At 36.5% G+C, this 27,373-nt stretch overlaps 1 protein-coding gene across 1 annotated transcript in view; it reads left to right on the top strand.

Annotated features, from left to right (window-relative positions):
* Positions 1-27,373, top strand: part of LRRC9 (leucine rich repeat containing 9) — a 143,832-nt gene that overhangs the window by 96,888 nt on the left and 19,571 nt on the right. Inside the window, exons 24-29 of the mRNA XM_020986480.2 lie at positions 8,154-8,284; positions 10,238-10,346; positions 12,380-12,519; positions 16,643-16,779; positions 22,794-23,011; positions 24,034-24,102. Of these exons, the coding sequence (XP_020842139.1) occupies positions 8,154-8,284; positions 10,238-10,346; positions 12,380-12,519; positions 16,643-16,779; positions 22,794-23,011; positions 24,034-24,102 (804 nt within the window). The remainder of the gene's footprint in view (positions 1-8,153; positions 8,285-10,237; positions 10,347-12,379; positions 12,520-16,642; positions 16,780-22,793; positions 23,012-24,033; positions 24,103-27,373) is intronic.

The following is a 27,373-nucleotide window of genomic DNA, read 5'->3' on the forward strand; positions in this document are numbered from 1 at the left end:
AGTTATCTCTAATTCTCTTTGGCCTTCCTTCAAATTCTCTTTTTTTTTTTTTCAGGAAGAACCCTTTCTCCCCTTCTACTTTATCTCCTCCCAAACTGAAGGAAAATTAAAACAAAGCCTTTGTAACAAAGATGAATAGTGAAAGCAAATTCCCATATTGGACATGTCCAAAAATGTATGTCTAATTTTGCATTGTAAGCCTATCACTTCTGTGTCAGAAGGTGGTGGTAGCAGGCTTCTTCAGTCCCCTCAGGTTATTAGTCATTTCATTCATAGTTCTTGTCTTTAATTTCTATTTTGACATTTATGGTTTGGGCTTTTTTTTTAGTTTGTCGATTTTTTTTCTAGTTTTTGTTATTGTCATATCTGAGATCATAATCACTACCCTTGCTTTTTTCAGTTCAGCTGATGCATAGTATAACCTTATTTTAACTTTGTGTGAATCTTTTATGTTTCAAGTGTGTTTACTGAAAACGACATAATGTCGGACATTGCTTTCCAATCCATTCTTCTCTTCTGTTTTATGTGTAAGTTTACATTCATAGTTGTGATGATGAATTGTATACTCCCCTCCATCCTATTCTCTTATGCTTCTTTCTTTGCCCACCATCTCCCTCTTTACAAAGATGAGGGTGGTTAAAGAACAAGAGTGTGCTCAGCACTAGTGACATACAGTTGATACATTCTATTTTCAATCTCTTGTCCCTCCTCTCTTCCCCTTGCCCAGAGCCCAGGCGTAGGTTTTTACCGCTGCTTTTACCCATACTCCTAGAATATGATCAGTCAGGAGGAGGCAGCAGAGAGGTGGGTTTCAAGGACACATTTGGTACTTACCTTGGGATCCACAATCCTGGAAACCGGCATTGACTAGGAGGAGGATTTGAGACACATTATATACATAATGTGTCAGAAGCAAGTCAAATTGCATTGAAGTGAATGAGGGAATAGGTCTGGCTGAGATAAAATCCCATCTCTTGGCAGGAAGTGCAGAACAAGGAAGAGACAGAGATAGTCAGTGGCCTTAGATATCTTGCAAAACTAGTTCTGTAAGTTTTGCAAACTTGCCCCTAACAATAGATTTCTTTTTCTTCAGCATATAACAGGCCTTTCTTCTTTGTAATAAAAGGAAATATTTTTGTACAGTAAGATAGTATTGGGTCAGCATAAAACATATAACAATACGATAAATGGAAAACCAAGTAAGACAGATTTGAGGTACAGGTAAAGAATATTTGTTCTACTACAAGTATATGGAGCTGATGGAAGATTTGGGCAAGAGATATAGAATGGTACATTTTATGGGTATATCCTTAAAAAGTGTTAGAACATTGCAAATGTGATGATTATACCTGAAATAGCGGTAGGGTAGATTATTAAATCTATTTCTATCTCTGTGCAAACTGTACCAAGTACCAGGCAGAGTGTGGAAAGGCCATCGGGCATGAAGAAAGTAAACATTAACATGCCATTATCTTACTTAGACAGCATTTCACAGACAAGCAAGGAAGAGACCAACACTGTGTAAATATCAGGAGATTTAGCCAGTGACCAGTCTTTCTGTGCTCAGCAGTATTTGTGAAACTTCTGGCCAAGGCTTATCTAACCTTTTTCCCCTTTCTTTAAGTTTTATCATTTTTTCAGTAACAAGTTTGTTTTAATTAACCTGTCTCTCCTCCTACTTCCTGAGCAAATTTTCTGAATGAAAAACAAATCCCTCAATATATATCTATCAAGAAATCAGTGGTGTACTTCCTCTTGATCCTTTTAGAATTCTAAAGTCTTTCAAAGTTGTTTTTCTATATACCACTATAGAGTGGTATCATTATATAAACTGTTCTCCTAGTTTTGCTCACTTTGTTCTGCATCAATTCATGAAGTTCTTCCCAGTTTCCTCTGAAATTGTCTATTTCATCTTTTAGCATAATAATATTCCATTACATTCACATACCACAATTTGTTCAGCCATTCCCCAGTAGGACAGTCTCCTTAGTTTCCAGTTTTTGACTACCACAAAAAGAATTGCTATAAATATTTATGTACATACATATCCTTCTCCTCTTTCTTTGATTTCTTTGAGGGATAGTCCCAGCAGTGCTCTAATTGAATCAAAGGGAATGAAGAGCTTGTTTAGTTTTCAGAACACAATTCTAAATTGCTTCCCATAATGACCAGATCAGTTTCACAGCTCCACCATCGGTGCACCAGTGTATTTGTTTTTCCACAGCCCTCCAACTTTTGTTGTTTTCCCGTCATATTTGTCAGTCTGATGGGTGAGGTGGAACCTCAAAATTGCTTCAATTTGCATTTCTATAGTTATTAGTTATTTTGAGAATTGTTTCATGATTGTTAAGATAGCATGAATTTCTTCCTTTGAAAGCTACCATTTTATATCCTTTGATCATTTATCTACTGGGGAATGGCTCTTAGACTTATTGATTCATATCAATTCCTTATTTATCTTGGAAACGAGACCTTTGTCAGGGAAACTTGTAAAGTTTTCCCCAGTTACCTGTTTCCCTTCTAACTTTTACTACATTCATTTTTTTTCTTTTTGGTGCAAAAACTTTTTTTTTTAATTGTATGGAATCAAAATTGTCCATTTTATCTTGTCAGATATCCTTTGCTTATCCTTTCTTTAGTCATTAACTTTTCCCCTCTCCATAGATCTGAAAGGTAATTTCTTCCTTGCTCCTCTAACTTATAATGTGGCCTTTATAGCTAGGTCACATATCCATTTGGTACTTGTTGTATGGTGTTGATCTAAACCTCATTTCTGCCAGATTACTGTGCAATTTTCCTGGTCATTTTTGTTAAATAGTGAGTCCTTCCCCCGGTAACTGGGTCTTTGGGTTTATCCAACCCTATGCTATTGTGTTTGTTTGTTTCTATATGTCATATATCTAATCTGTTTCACTGATTAACCTGTCTTTTTTTAACCTTGTACCAAATTGTTTTAATATCATTGCTTTATAATATAGTTTTAGATGTTTCTGATAATATTAACCACTTCCCTCCCATTTTTATTATTACCCTTGAATTTCTTGATTTTTTATTCCCCCATAAAAATTTTATATTTTTCTAGGTCTATAAATTATTCTTTTGGAAGTTTAGTTGGCACTGAATAAATTAATTTAGCAATGTATCATTTTTATAATACTACCTGGACCTACCTATAATCGATTAATGTTTCTCCAGTTATTTAGGTTTGTCTTTATTTTGCAAAGAGTGTTTTACAGGTAGATTCATTTAGTCCCCAAGTGAATCTTGATAGATAACACTCAATCTATCAACTAATAAACATTGATTAAACACTTATTATATGCTAGGCACTATGGTAAGCACCAGGGATACAAATATGAAAAAAGAAAGACAGTCCCTGCCCTCAAGTGGCTTATAATCTAATTGAGAAAGACTATACACAAAAGGTGGCTGAAAAGGAGTGGGGTATGGGGGTGAGGGTTGGGGAAATTAAGGAGTAAGTCAGTCAGAGAAGTTCCAAAGTAGTGCAGCCAGGTTAAAAATGAGATGTCTGATCTGAGCCCTCTACTTAAATGGGGATTTAGAGTTCATGGCCCCACCTTCCAATCTGTCAGAGAGCAAAGATGGAATACCAAGGCTGATGATGTGGAGTATGAAATATTTTTATAGCCTCTGTAGTTATTTTGAAAGGAATTTCTCTTTTTAGCTTTTCTTACTGGGTTGTGTTGGTTATATATAGCAATGATGCTGGTTATTTATATGAATTTGTCTTATATTTTGTATCTCTAATGATGTTACTAATTATTTTAAGTTTCATTTGATTCTCCAGGGTTCTATAAGCACACTGTCATATCATGTGCACAAAATAATAATTTTGTTTTCTCTTTGCCTGTGCTTATTACCTCAATTTCTTTTTCTTGTCAATTCTATAGTGAGCATTTCTATTGTTATGTTAAAATAGCAGTATTGATAATGAGCATTACAAGGCCTATTTATTCCTCCAATAATATTTGCAACACTCTCCTTTCTCCCTTTTGCACATCTAGCCCTTGTCTCCAAAATCTCTGTCTCCGGTCTCAATCACCGTCCTGAGCTCTATTTGCAAATTTCTAGTTGCCTATAAGACCTCTTGATTATCCTCCAGTATCTCGAACTCACTATGTCCAAAATACTCAGTTCATCATCTTCCGCATAAAACTTCTTATCACTATTAACATCCCCACCATTCTCCCTACTCCATACCTTGAATGCTCATAGTCATTTTTAACTACTGTCTCACCCATCACAACGATTCAGTTCAACAAGCATTTGCTGAGTATCTGCTGTATGCCAGCCGTTGCCATCCAATCAGTCTAATTGATTCTAATATTGAAATATTTCTTGTATCTCCTTTCATCCTACCACTTTAGTTAAGGCCATAATTACCTTTCATTTGACTTTGGCTACTAGTAGTCTTTGAACTTCTTAGGTCTCTTTCCCCTCTCATTCATTATTTACTCTGTTTATACTTGCTAAAGTAAATCTCTGATCATTATGTATACACTGTTCCTCCATACTCTCAAAGCCCTTCAAAGGTTCCCTACTATCAGTCAAATAAAGTTCAAACTCTTTTGCTTAGCATTCAAGATTCACCATCTCCAACTGAATGTTCTAAAGCCTTATCTCTCCAACTGTCCCACTTACACTCAAGTCCAAATGGGTTGCTTACATTTTCCGACTCCTTGCTTTTCTTTATTCATAAAGTTTTCTCTACCTCCAATGCCCTTCACTACCTTTCCAATTACAGTCCATACTCCAAGGTCTGCCTTAAATGCTATCTGCTCCATAAATCTTACTTGATTCTCTCCCTCAACTAAAAGTAATTTCTTCCTCCAAAATCCTGTATTATTTGTTTCATACCTTTTATTGCATATTGACATTCTGCCTTGTATTATAATCAGTTGTGTGTGTATATATATATATATATATATATATACACACACACATATGTATATATACACACATGTATATATATGTGTGTATATATGCCTCTGTGTGTGTGTGCATGTATGTGTGTATGTATATATATTTGTCCAGCCTTTCCCACCAAACTGTAGGGATTATGTCTCATTCTTCTTTGTATGCTTCACTGTGCATGGTCCCTCCAGTGTTCATCCAAGCCATCACCCCTACTCTAGTTTCACTTTTCTCCATTCCCTTTCTTGACCCTGTATTTTAAGTATTTCAACAATACACTGTCCTCTACTCTCAAGTCCCTCATCCCTTTTCCCTGTTCTGTCAATTTTCATGCCTTGTTAAACTTGGATTACCTGGATTTTCCCCACCATTTCACTCCTATTCAAAAACTATTGAACTATGCTGGAGAAATCATGCCATCGTATTTACTGGGCCTGATACAAATATTGGCATAAGGCAATAATTTTATTCTTCTGTAATTGACTTTCTATCACAATCTCTATAGAAGCTGTTCTATACCTTCTCTACTTTCCTCAAGTCTCTCATACCCCACTCCTCTCCCAATCCACTAACAACAATCTCACTGCAAATTTTACTGAGAAAAATATTCATAGGAGCTCACTTTTTCCTCCTATTCTACATCTCAGAACCCCTTGACATCATTCCCTGTTCTGTCTTGCCTTTTTTGATTCATCTCTGATGAAATAGTGGTCCTTCTACTCACCAGTGCCCATCTTTCTACTTATACTCTTGATCTCATCCCCTTCCATATCCTCTGGTAGATTCTCCCACAATGCTCGTCCTCTAATCTTCAGACTCTTTCTGTCTAGTGACTAATATTCCTTGATACCTACAAACATCTTTGGTTCTCACCCATTCTTGAAGATCCTTCACTTGACCCAACCATCCCTTCAAGCTATTGTCTTATATCTCTCCTTCCTTTCACAGCCAAATTCCTAGAAAAAGTGGTCTATTCTCATTGCCTCCACTTCCCCTCCTCTCACTCATTCCTCCACTTCTTGCATTCTGGCTTCTGACTTTATCATTTATTTAACCCAAACTGCTCTCACCAAAGTTAATGGTCAAATATAATGGCCTTTTCTCAGTCCCCATATTCCTTCACTTATCTACTTTATTTGATATGAGTATCCTCTCCTCCTGGATAACTCTTTATTCTTTAAGTGGCACTCTTTAAATTGTGCTCTTCAAGTTCTCTTTCTACTTTCCTGGTTACTTCTTCTTAGTCTCCTGTTTTGTGTCAGCATTCATGTTGAACCTCTTAACTATGGGTGACCCCCCAAGACTCTGTCCTGGGTCCTCTTATATGTATATGTTATCTGTAGGTGATTTAATCAGCTCCAGTGGATTCCATTGGCATCTCTAGGCAAATGACTCCCAAATCTATACATGAAGTCCTACTCTCTCTCTCTCTCTCTCTCTCTCTCTCTCTCTCTCTCTCTCTCTCTCTCTCTCTCTCTCCCTCTCTTAGGCTCCAGTCCCATATCACCACCAACTGCCTGTCGGACAATACAAACTGGATATCCCATAAGCAGCTCAAACTTAGCATGTCTAAAACAACTTATCTTTCCCTTCAAATCTACCTTTCTTCAGAACTTGTCTATTTCTATTCAGATTATCACACACCACCCTTCTAGTCACCCCAGCTCATCACCTCAGAGGCATCATTGACTCCTCAATTTCCTTCACACCTCATGTTCAATTGTTTGCCAAGTCATATTGACTCTGCCTGCTTATCTTTGACATTCACTTCCTCCTCTCCTTGCACATAGCCACCCCCCTAGTTCAGGCTCTCATCATTTCTCATTCTCTGCCCTCTCAAGTCCATTCTCTATACCTGCCAAAGAGATATTCCTAAAGCACTCCTCTGCTCAAAAAGTTTCAGCAGCTCCCTAGTGATCTGAAATCAAATGCTAACTCCTCTGTTTGAAATTTAGAGACTTTCACAGTCTAGCTCGAGGTTACCTCTCCAGAGATCAGCATCACACATTTTTCCTTTTCACGTGCTCTACAGTATAGAGTAGTTACCTTCTTGCCTTCCATCCTGCCATAGTTTCCTATGGACCAGCAGACCTGAAGAAACCATACCCTGGGAGACTTAACTCATTTTACTTTGAAAATCCCTATTTTGGGTCCCATGCTATCCTCAATGGTAAGTAAGTGTGTGTAAACTGATATGGTTAGATGTCAGAACATCCAGCCAACCCTGGTCACACTTGACTTTCCATATTTTATCCCAACCAACTTCAGACTTTCAACCTTGTTGCCAAATGAGGAAAAACCTCCCACTCCCCTACTCCTACCCCAGCTTTTCACCTCTACTTCTAAGTACCATGATCATCAGGCATGGGTTGCTACCAGAAAGAGCATGTTAATCCACTACTCTTTGGGCTCTACTCACCATCCCTGTGACTTCCCATGCCAAAACATCCTCTCTGGCCACCACTCCCTTATATTACTGTATCCTCCCATTTAGAATGTAAGCTTCTTGAGGGGAAGGATGGTCTCACTTTTGTACTTGTCTCTCTGGTGCTTAATATAATACTTGGCAACATAATGTGCTAATAAATGCTATTCAGTCGTTCATTTCCACCAGAGTGGTCTACTTGCAACTGTTCCTCGTGACTGATTTTCCACCTTCTGCCTTTGTATCATTCCTAAACTGAATGCCCTTCTCATCGCCACTTCTTAGAAGTGATAGCTTTCTTCAAAGCTTAGCTCCAACACCATCTCCTATAAAAGGCCTTTCCTGATTCTTCTCCCTACTCAATTATCTTGTATTCACTTTGAGTATGTTTTGCATGTATTTATATGTGTACATCCCATTTCCTCCGAAAGAAAATAAATTTGTGGAGGGTAAGGAATCTTATTTTTATGTTTGTATTTCCCTTTATTTGCCATAGTGACTAGAATTAATAAATGCTTCTTAATTGATTGGTTGATAGTTGATGCTCAATAAATACTTGACAAATTAATTAATGAAGTTTAGTTGGACATGAAAAATAATTTGAGAGAATATCTACACTGATGAGATTACAAATCCATTTGATTATTTGGAATTGAGTAGTTAATGGCGTAGAAGAGCACTTGAATTTTTTCAGTGATGATGATAAGTGCACAACCAGTGACAGCTCTGTTTTAATTCATTTGAGCTTATCATCTTGAAGAGAAGATATCACTTTTTAAATATATTCATTTAGGAATCTCCAGAGATTGAGAATGCAAAAGACTTGTTTGGTGGCAGACTTACCTCTGACATGATCGCAGAGAGGCAAGGACATTCGAGCTTCACCCAAATGCAGGAATTAAATTGGACCACATCTAATATCAGGTTTGGTCATTTTAAAATATTCTTTTGTGTATAGTATACACCCTTAATTACAAAGTATTATGATATCATTCATTAAAAACATATGCTTTGGTTAGATTTTTCCACTCATATGCTGATTCAGATATGGCCAAGAGAAAAATAACTCACTTTCCCTAATACTATTTCAAAATCTAATTGTCTGCAATGTGGGACGCACCTGAGACTGTTAACAGCAGTGCTAACTTTCTTCTTCCAAATGCGCAAATTGCCTTTCATTGACAACTGTCTTTCTTCAGAATGCCATTCAAATTTTAAAGTTTATCCTTTGTCCAAAGAATGGGAAGAAGAAAGGAGATTGAGCGTTATGTGGGACATTCTTTTCAGAAATTCCTTTCTTTATTGGTTTAAGAGGGCTTTTAAGAGAGAAACTTAAGGTAGAGCAGTGCACTAATAATCAGGAACTTGAGGGTCATTACAAACTGAAGTGCCTTCACCAGGTGCAATGCAAAACTTTATACATGCTTTGGGTTGGGGAACATGTATGGTTCCATTTTCACAGGACTAATCTTTCCTTCAGCTTCCCCATCTCCAGCCTCTTCCGTATACCACATTAGTAGTTTGCTTTATATCCAGCTTTTATAGGTGGATATATTCTTGTAAATAATAAACCAACCCTTTAGCTTTTGTTTCTGTACTTTTATGAGAATTACTTTATATGTGCATTTTATGAGTCATCTGTTTTTTTCATAATGGAATTGTCCACCTCTAGGGGGCAGTTACTTTGTATCAGAGGTTGAACAAGATCTGAGCCTCATAGACACCAAGGCCTTGAGGGCAATTCCTCCAAATTTATAATGTGTTATTTAATCTTAATACTGAAAGGTATTTTTTTCATGTTATAATACTTTTTAAATGGAAAATAGAATTCTATTATTTTACATACAGGTGGTTTTTAAGATGTTAATTTGTATTTTAAGATTGAAATATGAAGTAATGCTGCTCAATTTTTTATTTTAAGATCACAAGGATTTTTCTAAGTTTGTTAAAGAAAAAGAGATTGGAAAATACAAAAAGCCCTATGCTAATCCTAAATTGAAGGAGGCAATGTGGTACAATACCACGAATATTGGATTTGGAGTCATGCGCCTGATGAAATGCCATTTCTGCCATTTAAGGGGCAGTCACTTGACCTACATGAAACTCAGTTTTTTCATCTGTAAAATGAAAGAATTAGAATAAATTACTCCTGAGGTCCCTTAGTCCCTTCTAGCTCTAAATCTCGGATCCTATGATTGTGAATATAAAATGGAACAAGAGAATTCTGAGAAGAGATGACATTCATTGAGTAAATTTAAAAATATGGACAAAATAATTTATCCAGATAACAAGTCTCACCTACATATTAACGATGACAAAACCAGGTCCCCCATAGTAGGACACTGAGTGGAACAAATGAAACAAGAAACAGTTGGTATCACCTGAGCCCTAAGCCCATGAAAGTGGTTCCAAGTTTAAGCTTAAAGTAGCTTTAGCAGCAATGGCCCCTGAGGTCACTTGCTACCTGTACTGTACTCTGCATTAGCCTGTCAACCTGTGAAGAAAGTGAGTCCCAGCACAATCAGCATGGAAATAGCTGGAAACATGGACTACGTCACAGAGTTCTCACTAGCAGAAATCAAACTAGTTACAACTCCCATTAGTCTTGAGGAGCGTCACACACATGCCCTGTGGGCCGTGAATTATCTAGCACAACTTTGTGTGTTCATCCTTTATTTATACACATTCATGTCAAAAAATATAACAGCCATGAGAATAATTGGGCTCATAAATTCTACATGTATGCTAGAAAAATTATTTTATATGAACTCTTTGATGAGAGAAAGATCATTGTGTAGGCTTAAAATAATTGATTAATCCTCCTGTATTTTTTTGCCTTGATAAAACACTAACTATAATTCTTTTTTCAAAATACAGAACTGTGGATCTAGTTCCAGTTGATCAATTTAGAAATGTATGCAATGTGAATTTGCAGAACAATAATCTAACCTCATTCAGTGGCTTAATTTATTTGCCTAATGTGAAGGTGAGTTTATAAAAATTTTTAATCTTTTACAATGTGTTACTTTGGTATAAAACTTCTTTAAACTTTTTTTGACATAAAATTATTCTTATAACTCAGTCACGATGAATAAATATAACTCTCTGTCAATTATCTAAACAGTTTCTGTCAATTATTATCTAAAATCAGTCTTCTGCTTCAAAGCTTCCAACCTTCAGCGGTGGAATAGCTGTTCAGTCATTTCAGTCGTGTCCTACTCTTCGTGACTTCATTTTGGTTTTCTAGGCAAAGATACTGGAGAGGTTTGCCATTTCCTTCTCTAGCTCATTTTACAGATGAGGAACTGAGGCAAACAGGATTAAGTGACTTGCCCAGGGTCACACAGCTAGTGAGTGTCTAAGGCCAGATTTGTGAAGATGAGTCTTCCTGACTCCAGACCCTACTGCTCCACCTAGTAGAATAGCCACCTAGTGGAATAGTGGACAGTATTAATTTATTGTCACATCTTCTGTTGACCTCTTCTGTGTGTGCCAGATAACCCAGCAAGAGACTCCACATTTATTAGGTAAGTCCCTTAATGTCATTGAGCCTCCATCTATAAAGTGAAATTTATGCTGTCTGCTTCACAGTTGTTTCAAGGATAGAAGGAGGTGATGTATGGCAAGTATTTTTGTGACTGTAAAGCGTTATGTAAATGCAAGTTTTCATTAATATGAGGAACATGATTTGGTTGAAACAATGCCGGTCTTAGGATCAAAAGACCTTGGTGCAAGGCCCAATTCTTCCATTTCCTGGTTATCTAATGTGGTCAAGATAAACTGTGAGTCTCGGTTTTATCTGTAAAAGAGGAATATGACCAGCATCACAGAATTTTTGTGAGGAAAGCACTTTACAAACAGTAATGCACATATAAATGTGAGCTATTACTGCTACTATTATTATTTTCATTGAAGTTAGATGAAGTCAAGATTCCCAGAACAGAGAGCTGTCTCCTTTCTTCCTTCCCTGGCCTAGCTATGACCAAAGGTCTTTTAAACTGGAAAAATTGTACTAACAGATTAGGAGTTTAGTCTTCTCTGCATTACTCAGAGGAATGATTCCATCTATTCCTAACATAAAAAAGTTAGGGGACGGGAAGGGAAGTTGAGTAGCCTTCCAGCATCTTACAAGTTGTTCACTTCATTATTTTGCTTGGAATATTGTGAATTTTAAAAGCATCAGATACACTTATAGTCAAATATAAGTACAAAAATACACTCAAAATATAATATGTAGGATTTGGGAATTAACTACAATTTTAGATTTCCAGAAAAAGAGTCTAAAACCTGCCCTTCACAAAGGCTGCTTAGAGCTCTCCAAGGCATACCACCGCAGCCCTTTGTTGAGATAAATATGTTAATGAGATTAACAGAAGTTCTTTAAGAGAAAGAAAAAATTATGTAGTTGAGTACAAATACAGAATTTCATTAAAACGGATCAGTCAATATTAAAAGCAATAGAAAAAAAAAGAAAACCTTCTTAATTTGACTGAATAATGGGCAATACAGTTGCCATTATAAAGATGGCCAGAGCATCATGGTTTTCGTATTAGCAAGCCACAAAATATAATAAAGGACCTTCTATGTTTATGTTTTATTTCTATAATTTATAAACAAAATCCTTTCTTTTGATAGTGAAAGGTTCTTGTAACAAGTTTAAACTGCCTTTGATTCACAGAGTTGAATATCTGCATCTTCCAAATTTCATTTTTTCAGTTTATGTTGATGATCTAAGATTAGCAGAATGCACATAGAGATGAAAGGTTAAAATATTTAATCTATACCTTATAGCTATGATTTCAGAATTATATGGAGTGACTTGCATGTTAGAATTCATCATGTGTCTATGTATAAAAATTGGTATAAACTCAAACACTAATATTTTTTAAAAATTGTCACATCTCAGAATGATAACCCTTGCCACTTTTCACATTTGCTGGTAAGCAAGCTATTTTCAGACTTTAAAAAAGTATGTGGTTATGTTTGTAATATTTTACTTGTATGCTATGCTTTGTGTAGGTATTGTGTCTCAACTATAATCACATAGAATCAATAATACCCAGAGTAAAGCCACAGACTCACTTAAGCAATAGGCAGCTTCTCTATCAGAAGGTAACCTCAAGTGGCTATGGACAGCAAGGAACACCAAAAGGAAACAGGTGCTGTATGAACCTGGGCTTTTTTTTTTAATATTAATGCTTATTAGATAAAGAAATTATTAGAAAAAAGTAATGTAGCGATAACACATAACACTGTTACTGAAAATTCATAAGTTTTTAAAGTAATATCATTGCCTCAAATGAATATCAGTCAAAAAGTGCATTGAGTGCTTTCTGTGTAGAGAGGATTCCAAGAAGTATAATAAAATATCCTTTGGTGGTTCAGATTCCTATTAATCTAGAATTGCATTTTTCTATGCCATTTCATTTGTTGATAACTTTTCATTCTTCTTAAGCAAAACTACAAAAATCAGCCCATCAACAGTGAGTCCTAAGTTACAGAATTATAGAATCTCAGAGTTGGAAGGGACCTCAGGGAGCACCCAGTCTGGGCCATACCTCAGTCAGTCCCCTGTATGACATCCCTGACAAGCGGTTGTGTAGCCTTCGCTTGAAGACTTCCAGTGATTTAGAACTCACTAACTCTTGAAGCAACTCATTACGCTTTTTGACAGTTCTATTTGTTAAGAAATTTTCCCTCATATCGTCTGGAATCTGCTTCCCTGTAACTTTTAGCCATTGTTTACTGACTTCTACCCTCTTGGCTTTGGAGCCCGGCAAAGCACTTCTAATCCCTTGTCTATAAAGTAGCTCTTCATTTATTTGAAGCCTTCTGAGACTTTTTTATGCCTCTCGATTAAGTAGGGTTAAAGTAACCCCTTTACTTTAACCAGTCTTTGCATATCACGATTTTAAATTTCTTGATCATCCTTATTAACTCCCTCTATAAATGTTACAGAATATTTAGTCCTTCCTAAAAATGTCTCACCCAGAAATGAATGCAGTACTTGAGATATAGTCTAACCGGGAAAGAGTACAGCAAGGCAGTTGACTCTCTCATTCTGGACAGCCTCTTTTAGCGCAGCCCAAGAACTCATTAACTTTTTTGGCTGCCTCATTAAACTCATATTGAGTTTACAATCTACTAAAACCTCAGGTCCTTCTCACATAAACCTTTGGCTAAACACGTATTCCCTCTTCCTGATGTTTCTAACCCAAGTATAAGACTTTACCTTATATGTTTGTCATTTAAATTTCAGCTCACTAGATTCAACCCATTGCTGCAGATCTTTGAGAATTTAACCTTGTTACCTAATATGTACTTATTTTGCAAATGGTTACTAACACCTCCCTATTTGATAGAGATATACTCCATCAATTCTTTCTTCTTACTAGTGCTTGCATAGTATCACTCAGAAATTCTCTTTTGCCAATTTGGATGAAAGGTTTTCCCCAGTTTATTGATGATTCATGCTATAGCTTCAATTTTCGGATAAAACTGTTCTCTGATGCTCTTGCTAGAGCCACTGGGGCCTCACTCATTTCATTTCCTTGTTCTCATTGTTAGAGATCTATCCAGCTGCTAAAGTCTGCTTCAGCCCCCTCTCCCAGCTTCCAATACACACACACACACACACACACACACACACACACACACACACACACTCACACATCATCTTCACACATCATCCTTCTCCTTAGGGCTTAGGAGCTTACGTCCAATAAGACTGAAGCTCAAGACTAGAGGGCCCAAAGTTGTTAGCAATATCATTGTACCTACATTCTTGATTAAATGGGCACTTATGAATTGACCTGATAATTTACCCATAATTTGTCATGCTGTTTCTGTGGGAAAATAGTGGAATTCCAAACATGTGACTCAATCTTTCAGTATATAATCTATTTGTAAGTTGACAACTACCTGTATTTTTTCTTTTTTAGTTATTCCTGTCCTTAACAGATCTCCAGTTCATCTTCTTTGGAAATAGGGGGTTTTGGGGGGTGGTTTTTTTTTTGCTTTTTTTGGTGAGGCAGGTGGGGTTAAGTGACTTCTCCAGGGTCACACAGCTAGTAAGTGTCAAGTGTCTGAGGCTGGATTTGAATTCAGGAGAAATACAGTTTTAAAACCATTATACTCTTAGTATCCTTGTTCATGTTGAGTTTGAAAATAGTCGTTATGTCAATAATTTAAGAATCATAGTCTATCAACTAATATTTCTTGAGTATTTTTTATATGAGAGGCACTCTACTGGTGCTGCCTTCCTCATAACTTTTGGTAATATAGTATGTGTTTATAAAATTTAAGGAGGAAATTAATATATGATAAAATATCTTGACCTTAGGCATACAGGGGTTATTGTTTTCAACTATTCTTTGGGGTTCACTTATACAATTTCTTCTGTTTTGATTCTTTATTGTATTAATCTGTCAGGATAGGAGGAACATAATACTTTATGCAAGTTTTCTCCCTCTTTCTCATTCAGAATGACCCATTTGAGAAAGAAACTTCAAATTTCCATTCAATTAGCCCAGGATTTCTGAGGGAAAATTGCCTCATATATTTCTGTAAAACAGTATGGATTTGATTGAGTACTATCATAGATTTTTACAAATTTAAGATCCAGAGTATATTTTATTGGCACATAGCAAATTTGAAAGACTGCAAGTAGAAATCCCCACCCCCACCCCAGAGATTGGGTCTGCCTATTTCACCCAGACTGGAAGTTCAGGTACTACTTACTGATCCAATCTCAATATTGATTGACATGGGAACTTTGACCTGTTCTTTTCCAACACGAGCTAGTTCATCCCTCTCTAGGCAACCTGATGATTTCTGGGTTCTGAGGGCTCACCCTGTTGATGCCCGAACACCCAGCTGACATAGTCCACTGCAACTTAGAACTCTCAAATCAAGACCCCAGCCTCTGTTAGCTGGGGTTTCAGGCATCTGTCACCAAACTCAGCCATAAGTAGATTTTTTTTCACTCTGGCACCATTAACAGATTTATTCTTGTCTTAAAAACCATTTAAATGTGTGTGTGTGTGTGTATACATTTAAATTATAATATATTCTGCATAACAATATTTTACAATTCAAAATCCTTGAGGGATGTTTGTGTCTCTGTATGTTTATATTAAACATAGTTCTAATTTGAGTGTTGGTTGTCAAAAGTTACACTTGACACATAGGTTAAGAGTTGTATATTATACTATAAGTATATATGTACACTTGATATACAATTTTTCAAATAAGGATAAATTTATTCATGATGCTAAAGTAAAAATTCTACTTTCAGTCATTAGAAATTATTAAGTACAGCTATATATTACCATTTCTATATTTCTAATACCAATATGTCAATAATTTTATATATATATATATATATTATATATATATATATATATATATATATATATATATATATATATATATATATATATATATATATATATATATATATATATGTCTATTTCTACCTATATCTCCCAGAATACAAATAGAAAAGGTGTGCAGCCCCTACTCTCTAAGAGTTCACGTACTGATTGAGGAGAAAACACATATAGAAGAGTTCAACTTCAAGGCAGATATTTGAAAAAACAAAACAAAACAGTGGTCCTTAAGGTACAGCAGCAGAGATAGTCAAAGTCCAGGGTCTTTAGGATGCAATGTTGGGAAGGAGAGATCCTGGGTAGGAGAAGAGTGAGCAGGTTTTAGGTGAGGCCATTGGAGGAAGGAGTCCTTTTATAATTCAGATACCAGGGCCCTGTGGTGGTATCTGTGGGCAGGTAAAGTTTGTGTTGTGGAGAGAGGAGTATTGGAGAATATCTATTAGAGCTGATCCTATGGTAGTGCTGGGTGGGCTCCTTTGAATCCAGATAGATGGATACTTACACATAGTCTTCTTTGGTTTGTACTTTTAATTTCTTTGGTTTGGGGAATTGTCAATGAGGAAACTCCCTGTAACAAAGGATAAGGGCAACTGTTTTGCAAAGGAAAGTCTTAGAGAATTGCAGTAGGCACTGAGAGTTGAAGTAGCTTAGCAGTCACAAAGCTTAGTAAGCATCTGAGGTGAGATCCAAACACATATCTTCCTGACTTGGGAGCTTGCTGTCTCACCACCAAAGCATGCTGTCATCTATATCTACATATTAAAAGAGAGAATCACTTCTGGATTGATTTTTAAACATCTGTTTACATTAAGCGTATGTAAGAAGTTGGTCTGTTTATGAGACATTAGGTCTGAAATTATGGCCCAGGCTCATACTTATATTGATTTTTCAGGGATCCGAGTCTTTCCGAGAATTTGCCTCCAATAATGCAGAGTTTAGAAGTCCTTCATTTGGGCTACAATGGAATTTGTAACTTAATCCAATTGCAGCTTAACAGACTACGAAATTTAAAATTCCTTTTTCTCCAGGGTAAGTAACGGCACTAATAATGTGAAACATTTTATTAGCAAATTAATCTGATTTGATATTCTTAGCTGATATTCCTAACATAGAAATGATTTATGTTTTAATCCTCTTCCCATGCTATTTTGATCTCCTTTTCTAGGTATCCATAATTCTGAAAAATGTTTGTCCCTATAGCTTGAAGATTATGAGTAGTTAATACGACAGCAACTATTAAAAACCACGTTCTTGAATTTTTATGGATCGGTGTTATGTCTGGGTAATTGTGGGCAACAGTTTTGTCTGTGATGATGATATGGTTCCAGGAACAGTTTATTAGTTGAATTCTCAAGGATATTTTGAGGTCTCTTTTTATAGACGGGGATTTGTCATCTGTCAGTCCATGAAAGATAGCAAGCTTCTGGTAGTCACGACTTCATGGACATGCAATAGGTGCTAAATTTTTACAGGCTTCAGTGATGTGACATAGAGTCTCCACTGTTTCCTTTCATATTTGTATTTATCACATATGTCCAAGCTTCTCAAGGATAACCATTTTGTGATTTTTGTAGCCTGCTTCTGTATTACCATCACAAACATTTCTCTTTTCACCAGAAAACCTGAATGACTCAGTTACTTCGGGGGCATCTCTTTGTCATTATGTTGTTGACTGAGTTTATGCATATGCTACCCACAGAGGGTTCTTTAATTCCATTCTTGGATCTTAAATAGTTTCATAGGCTCCATTTGGAGGTAAACCATTTTTTGTTACATTTGACAAATCCCATAGGGTATACCTATTACCAGCCTGTTGTTAGTGATGTCTGCTTGTCCCAGCAATATTTGGGGGGGGTTTGTCACATTTATTATGTGCCCTAAGAATATTTGTCAACATTCCTTCTCCCTTTTAGTAATTACTAGTTATTAGCATTATTAGTTATTAGAATTAATCTTTTCCAGAGCTGCTTTAAGATGATAGCTCCTACGTTTCATTAATATTGTACAAGTTTTTTGTTAGGATATTTTCCTAATCTGTTATGGTCAATTTTAGAGTTCCCAAAGTGTACATTAAGACTAATTTTGTGAAGATATTAATTGTTTTATGTGGGTTCTTCCCATTTAGCTTTGGTTTCGGGATGATTTCTGGCACATATTCAGCCAGAGATATCATAGCTCTAACTCTTGTGTTTGACCTTATATTTATTTATAAGCATTGTCATGACCATTGGTTCAATTTGACATCAAGATTCAAGCTCAGAGCCTTCAGCCTGTTTCCTTTAGTCTCTGTTTCCTGGCATATATTGAATTTTACACTTATTCAGTCTAAATGGCATTTTTATTTTATTAGAGAAAGATTGCAAAAGACAAACTATTTAGTGAGGTTATGTTAGGTTTGGGTTTTTTTTATGTCATCCATGCACATCAAGTAATTAACAAGATGTTCTGGCTTGATTCTCTTTTTAATTTGGAAGCCATATTTAGTTCTGTTTAAGAAAGGTGATAATGAATCTAAGATGAGACAGAACCATAATAGGTTTAATCTATTGCCTTGGAAGATGCCGCATTTTGCATCAATTGTTCCTAAGATTGTGTTAATGACATTTTAAATAGGAAACAGTTTTCTGTTTTGGCATCCAATATTGTAGCATTTTTACTATTTCATATATCTTCGGTATGTGAATGAAACAAGTGTGGAACCGAGTCAATGGCTCTGGAATAATCAATAAATGTAAATGGTGTAAATCTTATAGCACTTTCAAGTGGTTTGTTTAATAGTCACCAGACAAGAATCACTTGTCTTTCCACCCTTGGTATTTCTTGGAACACTCTTTGCTCCTCAACTAATATTTTCTTTTTCATGTAAGTTTTACACATAACTTTTAGTGATACAAGCTGTGAACACTTTGTATAAAATACACAAACACCTAATTGGCCTATATTTTGAAGAATTGCCCATTTTCTCATCTTTGTTATTAAGTATGCAATGGCTTTTGTTAAGAAAGACTGTATCAGTCTTTCATCTGAAGAAGCTCATAAAGTACTTTGTTAGTGATACTCATGTATCAACTTGACACATTTGATCGATAATTATGGATTTTATCTAGACCCAGCAGTTTCCATCTCTGCTGAAAAGCTAGTGTTTCAGACTCCTCAAGTAAAGCATAACTCCCTTGTTATTTATTATATTATCAAAGAGGTTTTGCTTGTGTCTCTCTTGATCCAACTTGTATTTTCATTGTGTTGGACTTCTTGTGACCCAAAATTTTCCATATCTTCATTCTCCAGGGTATCTCTTTCACCTCTTATTCATTTGCTTCTCAAGCCTCTATAATAAAGTTTTTGGTTGATGCAGAATTGTTTATCTTGTTCTTTGCACTGCTTTGATTTCTTTTGTCATTGCCCTAATCTTTTGACTTTTGATTTCAATTACTGATTAAAAGAATCTAGAATTTCTGTTTTCTTTTTGGATTCCATTGTATATGTTTTGTTTTTATTGCTGTTGCTGTTGTCTTTACTTGGGCAACATGGTCAGATTTTCCACTGTTCATGACAGCTCAATATTGATGTCATCTTCCAGTGTCTTTCCATATCTTTTCAATGGCTCTCTCAAGTGTTTCTGCCATGTTGATATTTGATGACTGTCCTTAGAGGGTATTCTTTGATAGTTCCCCCTTTCTTCTTCTGGTTCTTGCCATAGTAATAACCAGTTAAATATGTGTTATGTGCAAGTCTTGAAATGTTCTTACATTTTTTCTGGAAAAAAACTTTGAGGAATGTTTCTTAATTCTATTGGTGACAAATGCCAACTCTCTGTTTTTGTAAAAATCAGTCTGCCAGTTAGCTGACAAATTCAGATTTTTTTTTCAGAACTCCAGTTTAAATATTCCCATCTCAAAATCATTTGAGATATAATTGCTGCTTTTGTTCTTTCTTTCATTATTAAATACAATTTCTGAAGTTTTCATTAAGTGAATTTTTCAGGACACTTGGGTTCTTTAACTTGTCCCTCTTCATATTTCAGTAGTTCCTCCATTTTATCACTTATTTCCTCTAATTTAGGGAATTCATTTTTTGTTATGATTGCCCCGAATTTGTCAGCAATACATTATTATGTGATTTAGAGCAGAGGTTTGTTGTTGTTGAGTTGATCAATAGTATCTGACTCTTCATGACCCTGTGGACCACAGCACATCAATATCACCCACAGGGTTTTCTTGGCAAAGATACTGGAGTAGTTTGCCGTTTTCTTCTCCCATGGATTAAGGCAGACAGGTTAAGTGACTTGCCCAGGGTATCTGAGGCCAGATTTGAAGTTGGGTCTTCCTAACTTCAGGCCCAGCTCTCTATCCACTGAGCCACCAACTGTCTCTAAAGTAGTAAGTTTCAAAGGTAGGATTTGAACCTGGGTTCTCTTTGACTCTAGAGTCAATGCTTGCTCTTTCCACCATACCATGATATCTGAGCAGAGTAAAGGTATATGAAGCCCTAGCTTGTAACTAGGGAAATGTTTACATTTTTGTTACGATATAGTATTGTTTCAAAATGAAAGCAAGTATTCATGTCTTCGTTCCATTTCATATGCAACCCGCATTGCCTGCTTATGTAATCAGCATCATCAGCACCCCAGCATTTCTAGTGGGAGGAGAGGGAACAGAGGAAGAAAGAAGCAACAATTTGGGAGGGATGGCAATGGATATTGATGATTTGTTCCTTGTAGTACCAAGACATGAAGTCCAGTTATGTTGCTTTCTTACCAGTGACTTCATTCCATGACAGACGAACACTCTTGCTGTCGAGCATAACTGCTTACTGAGAGCATGTTGAGATAATCGTCCGATTTTGATGATGTACCCTTAGATAGGCATGATTTTCAGAAATCTTTGCCCTTGGATGGATGTGGACCAGGATGTGTCAACATGTGTTTTTAGGGAAGAACAGCATGATCTTTGCCCAAGGAATGAATTGACTTCTGTCATATTACTTCATCCAACCAGATATTGTTGCCTCTAATTTTCCTTTATAGATTTAGAAATATCACTACAATGCTTCAGTTTTCTGTGAAAACTATAGATAAAGAGGTGATCCTGGAGACTGGAAGACCTGAGTTCAGATCTATCCTCAGGCACTTATTAGCTCTGTGACCATGAGCAAGTCACTTAAGCTTTGTCTGCCTCAGTTCCCTCATCCATAAAATGAGGATAATAATAGTACGTACCTCCAAGGTTTGTTGTAAGGATCAAATTAGATACTTGTAAATGTCTGAGGTGGGATACGAAATCTGATCTTCCTGATACAAGGTCCAGTACTCTATACATTGCACCACACTGTTACTTTAATCTCCAAGTTTTGTAATCTCAGCATTATCTTTGACCGCTTACTCTTTTTCTCTCCCCACATATCCAGTCAGTTGCCAAATCTCGCCATTTCTACCTCCACAACATCTCTTGTACCCACTCCTCTCCATTCAAACAAGTACCATATTAGTTCTCCTAGGTTATTACAACAACCAACTATTTATTGTCTTACCTACCTTAAGTCTCTCTCCACGTCAATGCAACCTCTACATAACTGCCAAAGTAATTTTCCATAAATACACATCTGATTATGTGACTCTCCCACTCTGAACTCAAATGCCTTCTTATTATCTCTAGGATAATATAGATAAACCCCTCTGTTTAATTTTTAGATGTCTTCACAACTTTGTCCCAAACTATCTTTCCAGCCTCCTACACTTTGTAATCTAGCCAGACTCTCTTCTGTATCCCTAACAAGCAGCCTTCCACTTCTCATCACTGTGCCTTTGCACTGGTGGTCCCATGTGCCTGTGATGAAGCCCCTCCTTACTGGAGCCTCAGAGTGCCTCCCTTTCTTCAAACTCAATAGTTTTCTGTCACAACCATATGCCACACTTGTTCAGTCATTCCTCAGTTGATGGGCATCCCCTTGATTTCCAATTCTTTGACGCCGCAAAAAGAGCTGCCATAAAAATTTTCAAAAATGTTCATATACTTCTCATTTAGACCTTCATGTAAATTCCCCACTTCATGCATCCCAACATATGTTGTTCAGTAAAGAAGCTAGAGCTCCTTAACCTTTTTGTTTCTGTTGTTGTTATATGTGTCATGATCCCTTTGGCAGTCTTGTGAAACCTATGAACCCCTTCTCAAAATAATGTTTTGTTTTGTTCTGTTTTTTAGACAATTGGGGTTAAGTGACTTTCCTAGGGTCACACAGCTAGTTAAGTGTCAAGTGTTTGGTCTGAGGCTGGATTTGAACTCAGGTCCTCCTGACTTCAGGGCCGGTGCTCTATCTACTGCACCACCTAGCTGCCCCACAAAATAATGTTTTTAAATGCATAAAATAAGATATATAGAATTACAATGGAAACCAAGTTTATAGATGTAGAGTTATTGAAATGTTTTTAAAAAACCAAGATCCTGGACCCTAGGTTAAGAACCCCTCATTATAGGTACCATACGTCCAGATGACAAAGAGTGTCATGAAATAATTGTCCTTATTACTTTTTAAGTCATGAGATGACTGGTTTTTTTTTTCAGTTGAATGTAAATCTTCTTAAGGGCAGATACTGTTTTAAATTTTGTCTTTATCCTCAATGCATTGCACAAAGTAGGTACTTAATGCTTTTTTAATTATTTTTTGTTGCATTTATAGCTATAATATTGATTTTGTTATGGTTTATTTCATTATACTTTAAAGTATCATTGGACAGGTATCATTCAATGTTAGTAAACACTTAAATTACTTTCCATTCTGTCTCTTTTTGACCATATGACTGAGACTTACTCTTTAAGACTGTTGGCAAATAAGTTTTAAAACTAATAATTTTTATGATGACAATGTCTGCTCTTTTTTTGTAGACATCCTCACTTTCTGATTTATGTTTGCTTTCTCCGTTGGCTTAGGCTCTAATTTTGATTTTTCAAAAACATAGCAGTGCAGTAAAATATCTAAACAAAGAAAGATGAGAGCAATTTGAGGAAATTCCACAGATACTTTATTCCTATTTGATCTTATTCCAGGCAATGAAATCAGTCATATTGAAGGACTTGACAATTTGCCAGCGCTTCAAGAATTGGTATTGGACCATAACCGCATCAGAGCAATTAGCGACAGTGCTTTTGTTAAGCCCAGCGCTCTTGTGGCACTCCATTTAGAAGAAAACAGATTACGAGAACTGACCAATTTACAACCTTTGGTAAAATTAGAAAAACTATTCCTAGGATATAACAAAATTCAGGTAACCAGATATTTTCTTTTAAGTCTTAACCCCATGACATAAACTTCCCATTCTAGAGGAATTTTCCTTTATAGGAATCTCCTATAGGAGCTTTGTAACTTTGCCCATGTTTCATTTTTTACCTATAGAGTGTATACATTTTATTCCATATAGATACTCTGTGATGCATGTGCTTCAATACTATAATGAATCTGTAATCTCATCCATATGGGTGTACTCTATCCAGTGATACAGACTGAAATCCATCTGTACCTTCCCATACTGTCCTTTGAACCTCCCCTCTGGAGGCCCACACAACTTGCCTCTCTCCCTTGACATTGCATGGACACCAGTGAAGCATGTGGACTATTGCCAGATGCCCCCCCCCATCCTCTTTTGGTTTCTGGTTATATGTTTCTGGCAATAAAATCGGTCAGATTGAATGACAAAATTAAGAAATGTAGGGGAAAATAAACTTTTCTTAGTTCCAAGAATTATCCCAGGGTTGCATTGATAACTACTTTCCCTTACATTTACCACTTCTGCCCATGCTCCAACTAGCTTAAACAGAAGCATTTTACTTGGCAAACTTCTGGAACTAACATCTGTAGTTTAGGTAGTTTTATTCTTGGATAATTCATAAACCTAGTCCAAAAACAAAAAGAAGTATGCAGAGGAAGTGTTTTCTTCCCTCCCAAACTGGTCAGTGAACACATTTGTGTAGTGAAAAGAACACTTAACTAGGAGCCAGGAAAGCTGTGTAACCTTAAGCAAGTCACATAACCTTTCCGTGCCTCAATTTCCCTATTGTAAATGAGAACCTAAGGATAGCTGATTTCAAAATTCCCATCTAGCTATATCCTGCACTGTTAAAAACATGTTACATGACTAAAAATTCTAGTTTCTACTGAGTCACACTTCTTCATAGTGCTGTGCCTGTTTCAAGTTTTCTAAACTAAGGTTATAATTAGTTACTTTTTATTGTTTTGTGTCTGAAAATGTTGGAACTAGACAATCATTTGCTGTTATTGTTGTTTAAATAGGATATGGCAGAATTGGAAAAGCTTGAGATTATTTCTTCCATCAGAGAACTTACAATATATGGCAATCCAGTGAGTATATTCTTTTTCTTTTTTGACATTGTTAATTAGATCCAGTCCAGAGCATCTTTAAAAGTCTAGAAATAAATTCAGGAACAGCAGGAAAAGCCTCTTTGACTTTCCCAAAATACGTCCCCAGCTACTGGAGGATGCCAGAAAGGACTTATTTTCATTCCACCATTAGAGATAATTTTAAAAATGCTTACCCCTTGGACTTAAGTTTATAGTAAGGTATAACTAACAGACAAAATTATTCATGGGGGAATCAGAGGAATGGAAGGAGAAATAAAGGCACTAAATACCTGAAACAAATGTAAAACAGGTTTTTCTGAGATTTGAGGGCTAGGACACCCTCTCCCACTAAGGGGCCCCTTATGGTTACTCTCACATGCAAACCAAGTTCAGTCCTAGGAGAGAACCTTCAGGACTAGAAATGTGCACCTAAGGGATTGCTATTCTGACACCTATGCTCAAGGAAAGAAACACAAAACAAAAGAGGCAAGTAGAAGCTTCAAGTTTATATACAGCAGCACCCGTGCTCTTTGCCACGTGCTAGTAACCTTTATAGCTTGTTGGAGAATAGAAAAAATCCTACCTTTCCCCACCCCCCTCCAGGGAGTTCAAGGTAGAACTGTCAGAATCCTAAGCCAAATGTTCAGGAGATAAGGAAAGAAGTTGTCTCTCCCTTTAGAGATTGACCAGGTGGCTCCTCCTGGCTCAGTGGCCAATTCTCTTTGACAGAGCCGCCTTTCCCTGCTGCCGTCAGAGGGAGCAGGAGATTGTTGTGCCATCCTAATCCCCTTCCCCATTAAACATGTGTCTCCAGAAATGGCCAGGAAGTACTCGGCTCATCACCAATCCACACGTTTGATCGGGTGTGTTTTATCACTGTTACACAAGCAAAGGAGAAAGGGATACTGTAGAAGTTAGGAAGGGTATAGACGGGTGAGGCTGACACACCAAAGGTAACTTTCCCATTGTTAAGAATAATCCAGATTTACATTTCAGTTCTTTCTAATTTGCTGAAGGGTAACTAGGTCCTAGTGGATCAGATACTTGGCATCATAAAGAACTGAGTTTGAATCCTGCTTCAGACACTTTCCTAGCTGTGTGACTGTGATCAAGTCATTTCACTTCTCTCAGTCTGAGTGTCCTTATCTATGAAATGGTGCAGCACTCTATCCACTGCACCACCTAGCTGCTATTATTATTGAGAAATACCCTGGCATGTATGGTCAGTAGGGCATTTGGAGTCAAAAGAAACTAAATTAAAGTCCTGCCTCAGTCACTTACTAACTTTGTAATTCTGAACAGGCCACTTTGTGCCTCAGTTTCCTCATCTGCAAAAGGAGGAGGTTGAACTTGATGGACACCGCCTCCCCCCTGACCATGGTCCCTTCTAGCTCCAAATCTATGATATAAGCCATACAAAAATGCAGATTTTCCTCTCCATCTCTTTGACCAATTATTTGGAAGTAGAATCTTCTGCCTGTTATCCTCCCTTCCAGAAGGTGACCTAATTGAACAGTAAATCTTACCAATTCCCAAGGGGAATGTATTTTTTTGCTGAAAAGATTTTAGAACATATGAAATATTTAAATCTAAATATTTTAAGGTACTACTCTTGCCATTAACAATTACATGTCAGTCTTTGTTTTTTAAGCAGGTGGAATTTTCTCAGTGACAGATATGTTTTCACTTAAGAATCTTGTCCTTGGGGGCAGCTAGCTGGCGCAGTGGATAGCACACCCACCCTGAATTCAGGAGGACCTGAGTTCAAATGCGGCCTCAGACGCATAATACTTACTAGCTATGTGACCCTGGGCAAGTCACTTAATCCCAATGCCTAGCCAAAAAAACACCCCAAAAAAACAAAAACCAAAGAATCTTGTCCTTGTCTCTATGAGATTTCTACTGGGGTCTCATTACTATATATATTACTACTATGGGTGGATTGATATTCATAGTGCTACTTGAAGTTCTGCTGTAAGAATAATACATATGTATGTATTTATTTGTCATATTAGACACATATATATGTACTTATATATTATATTTCAATTGCTAATCTCCACAACACCTGTAAATATCAATGATTTGGAAGAAGCCATACATTTTTCTATCATTTATTAGGTTTGGATAGGTGAGACCCTCCATACTGATTATTTCCTCCTAAGCACTGTGTTTATAATTTAGTAGTTGCCACCAGACAAATGATGGTACGATTGTGACTCTGACTGTCTAATTTCAGTGGTAATGTTCTTTCTAAGTATAGAAAAGTGAGAGGAAACAAAAATTTAGACTTTTTAATGGAAAAAGACTCATTAAAAATAGCTAATAAATTTTGATTACTCAGTAATTACTAGTATTTATATAATGCATACAGAGTAATTTGTACATTTTAAATTGGTATTCTTAATAGACTTTCAGTTGTTATCCATCATTGTTTCAATCTTTTACCTCTCAAGGCTAAAGCAGAACTTACATGACTCTCTTTTTTTAATTTCATTTTAGTTTTCAGTTAGCAAGCATTTATCTTCTCTTCATCTTTCCCCAATGTAAAATAAAAATGATATCCTTGTAACAAATGTGTATAGTCAGACAAAACAAATCCCCACCTTGTCATTGTCCAAAAATCTATGTCTCATTTTGCATCTTGACTCCATTATGTCTATGTGACTGACTTTTGGTTTTTTGTGTTTTTTTGGTTAGGCAATGGGGTTGAGTGACTTGCCCAGGGTCACACAGCTATGTGTCTGAGGCTGGATTTGAACTCAGGTCCTCCTGAATTCAGGGCCAGTGCTCTATCCACCGCACCACCTAGCTGCCCCTTTTTTGCTGTTTGTTGTTTTTTTTTTTTTTTGGTTTATGACTGACTTTTGAGTCCACGGTCTTTCAGCTATACTTCATCCTACAATGTTTCAGGGTTTGGGGCAGCACTATGACAAAAGGCCTGTAAAGGCGATCTGTCAGTTGCTTGTCTTTATCACGAACAGATTTGATTGGCCTTCTTACATCTTTTAATTAACTCCAGAGCAGCCCGCTGGAAATTTTCTTCTCCTTAGAAGCTTCTGCCCTGCTTTCTCCTCCTAAAGATAGAAAACAAAGAAGCCAAAAAATCTCACAAAATCATATATAATAATTTGTTTCCCCATGACTGTCTTTTTTTTTTCTCTCAGGAAAAAGTTACTCTGTCAAAATATCCTTTTTAAAATGACCAAAAATACACAAATGGCTGCCCCTGTACTTCCACCACCGTTACTGGCACCTGTGCTACAAGTGT

Source organism: Phascolarctos cinereus, unplaced genomic scaffold (assembly GCF_003287225.1).
Source record: "Phascolarctos cinereus isolate Bilbo 61053 unplaced genomic scaffold, phaCin_HiC Scaffold_3;HRSCAF=262, whole genome shotgun sequence".
NCBI lineage: Eukaryota > Metazoa > Chordata > Mammalia > Diprotodontia > Phascolarctidae > Phascolarctos > Phascolarctos cinereus.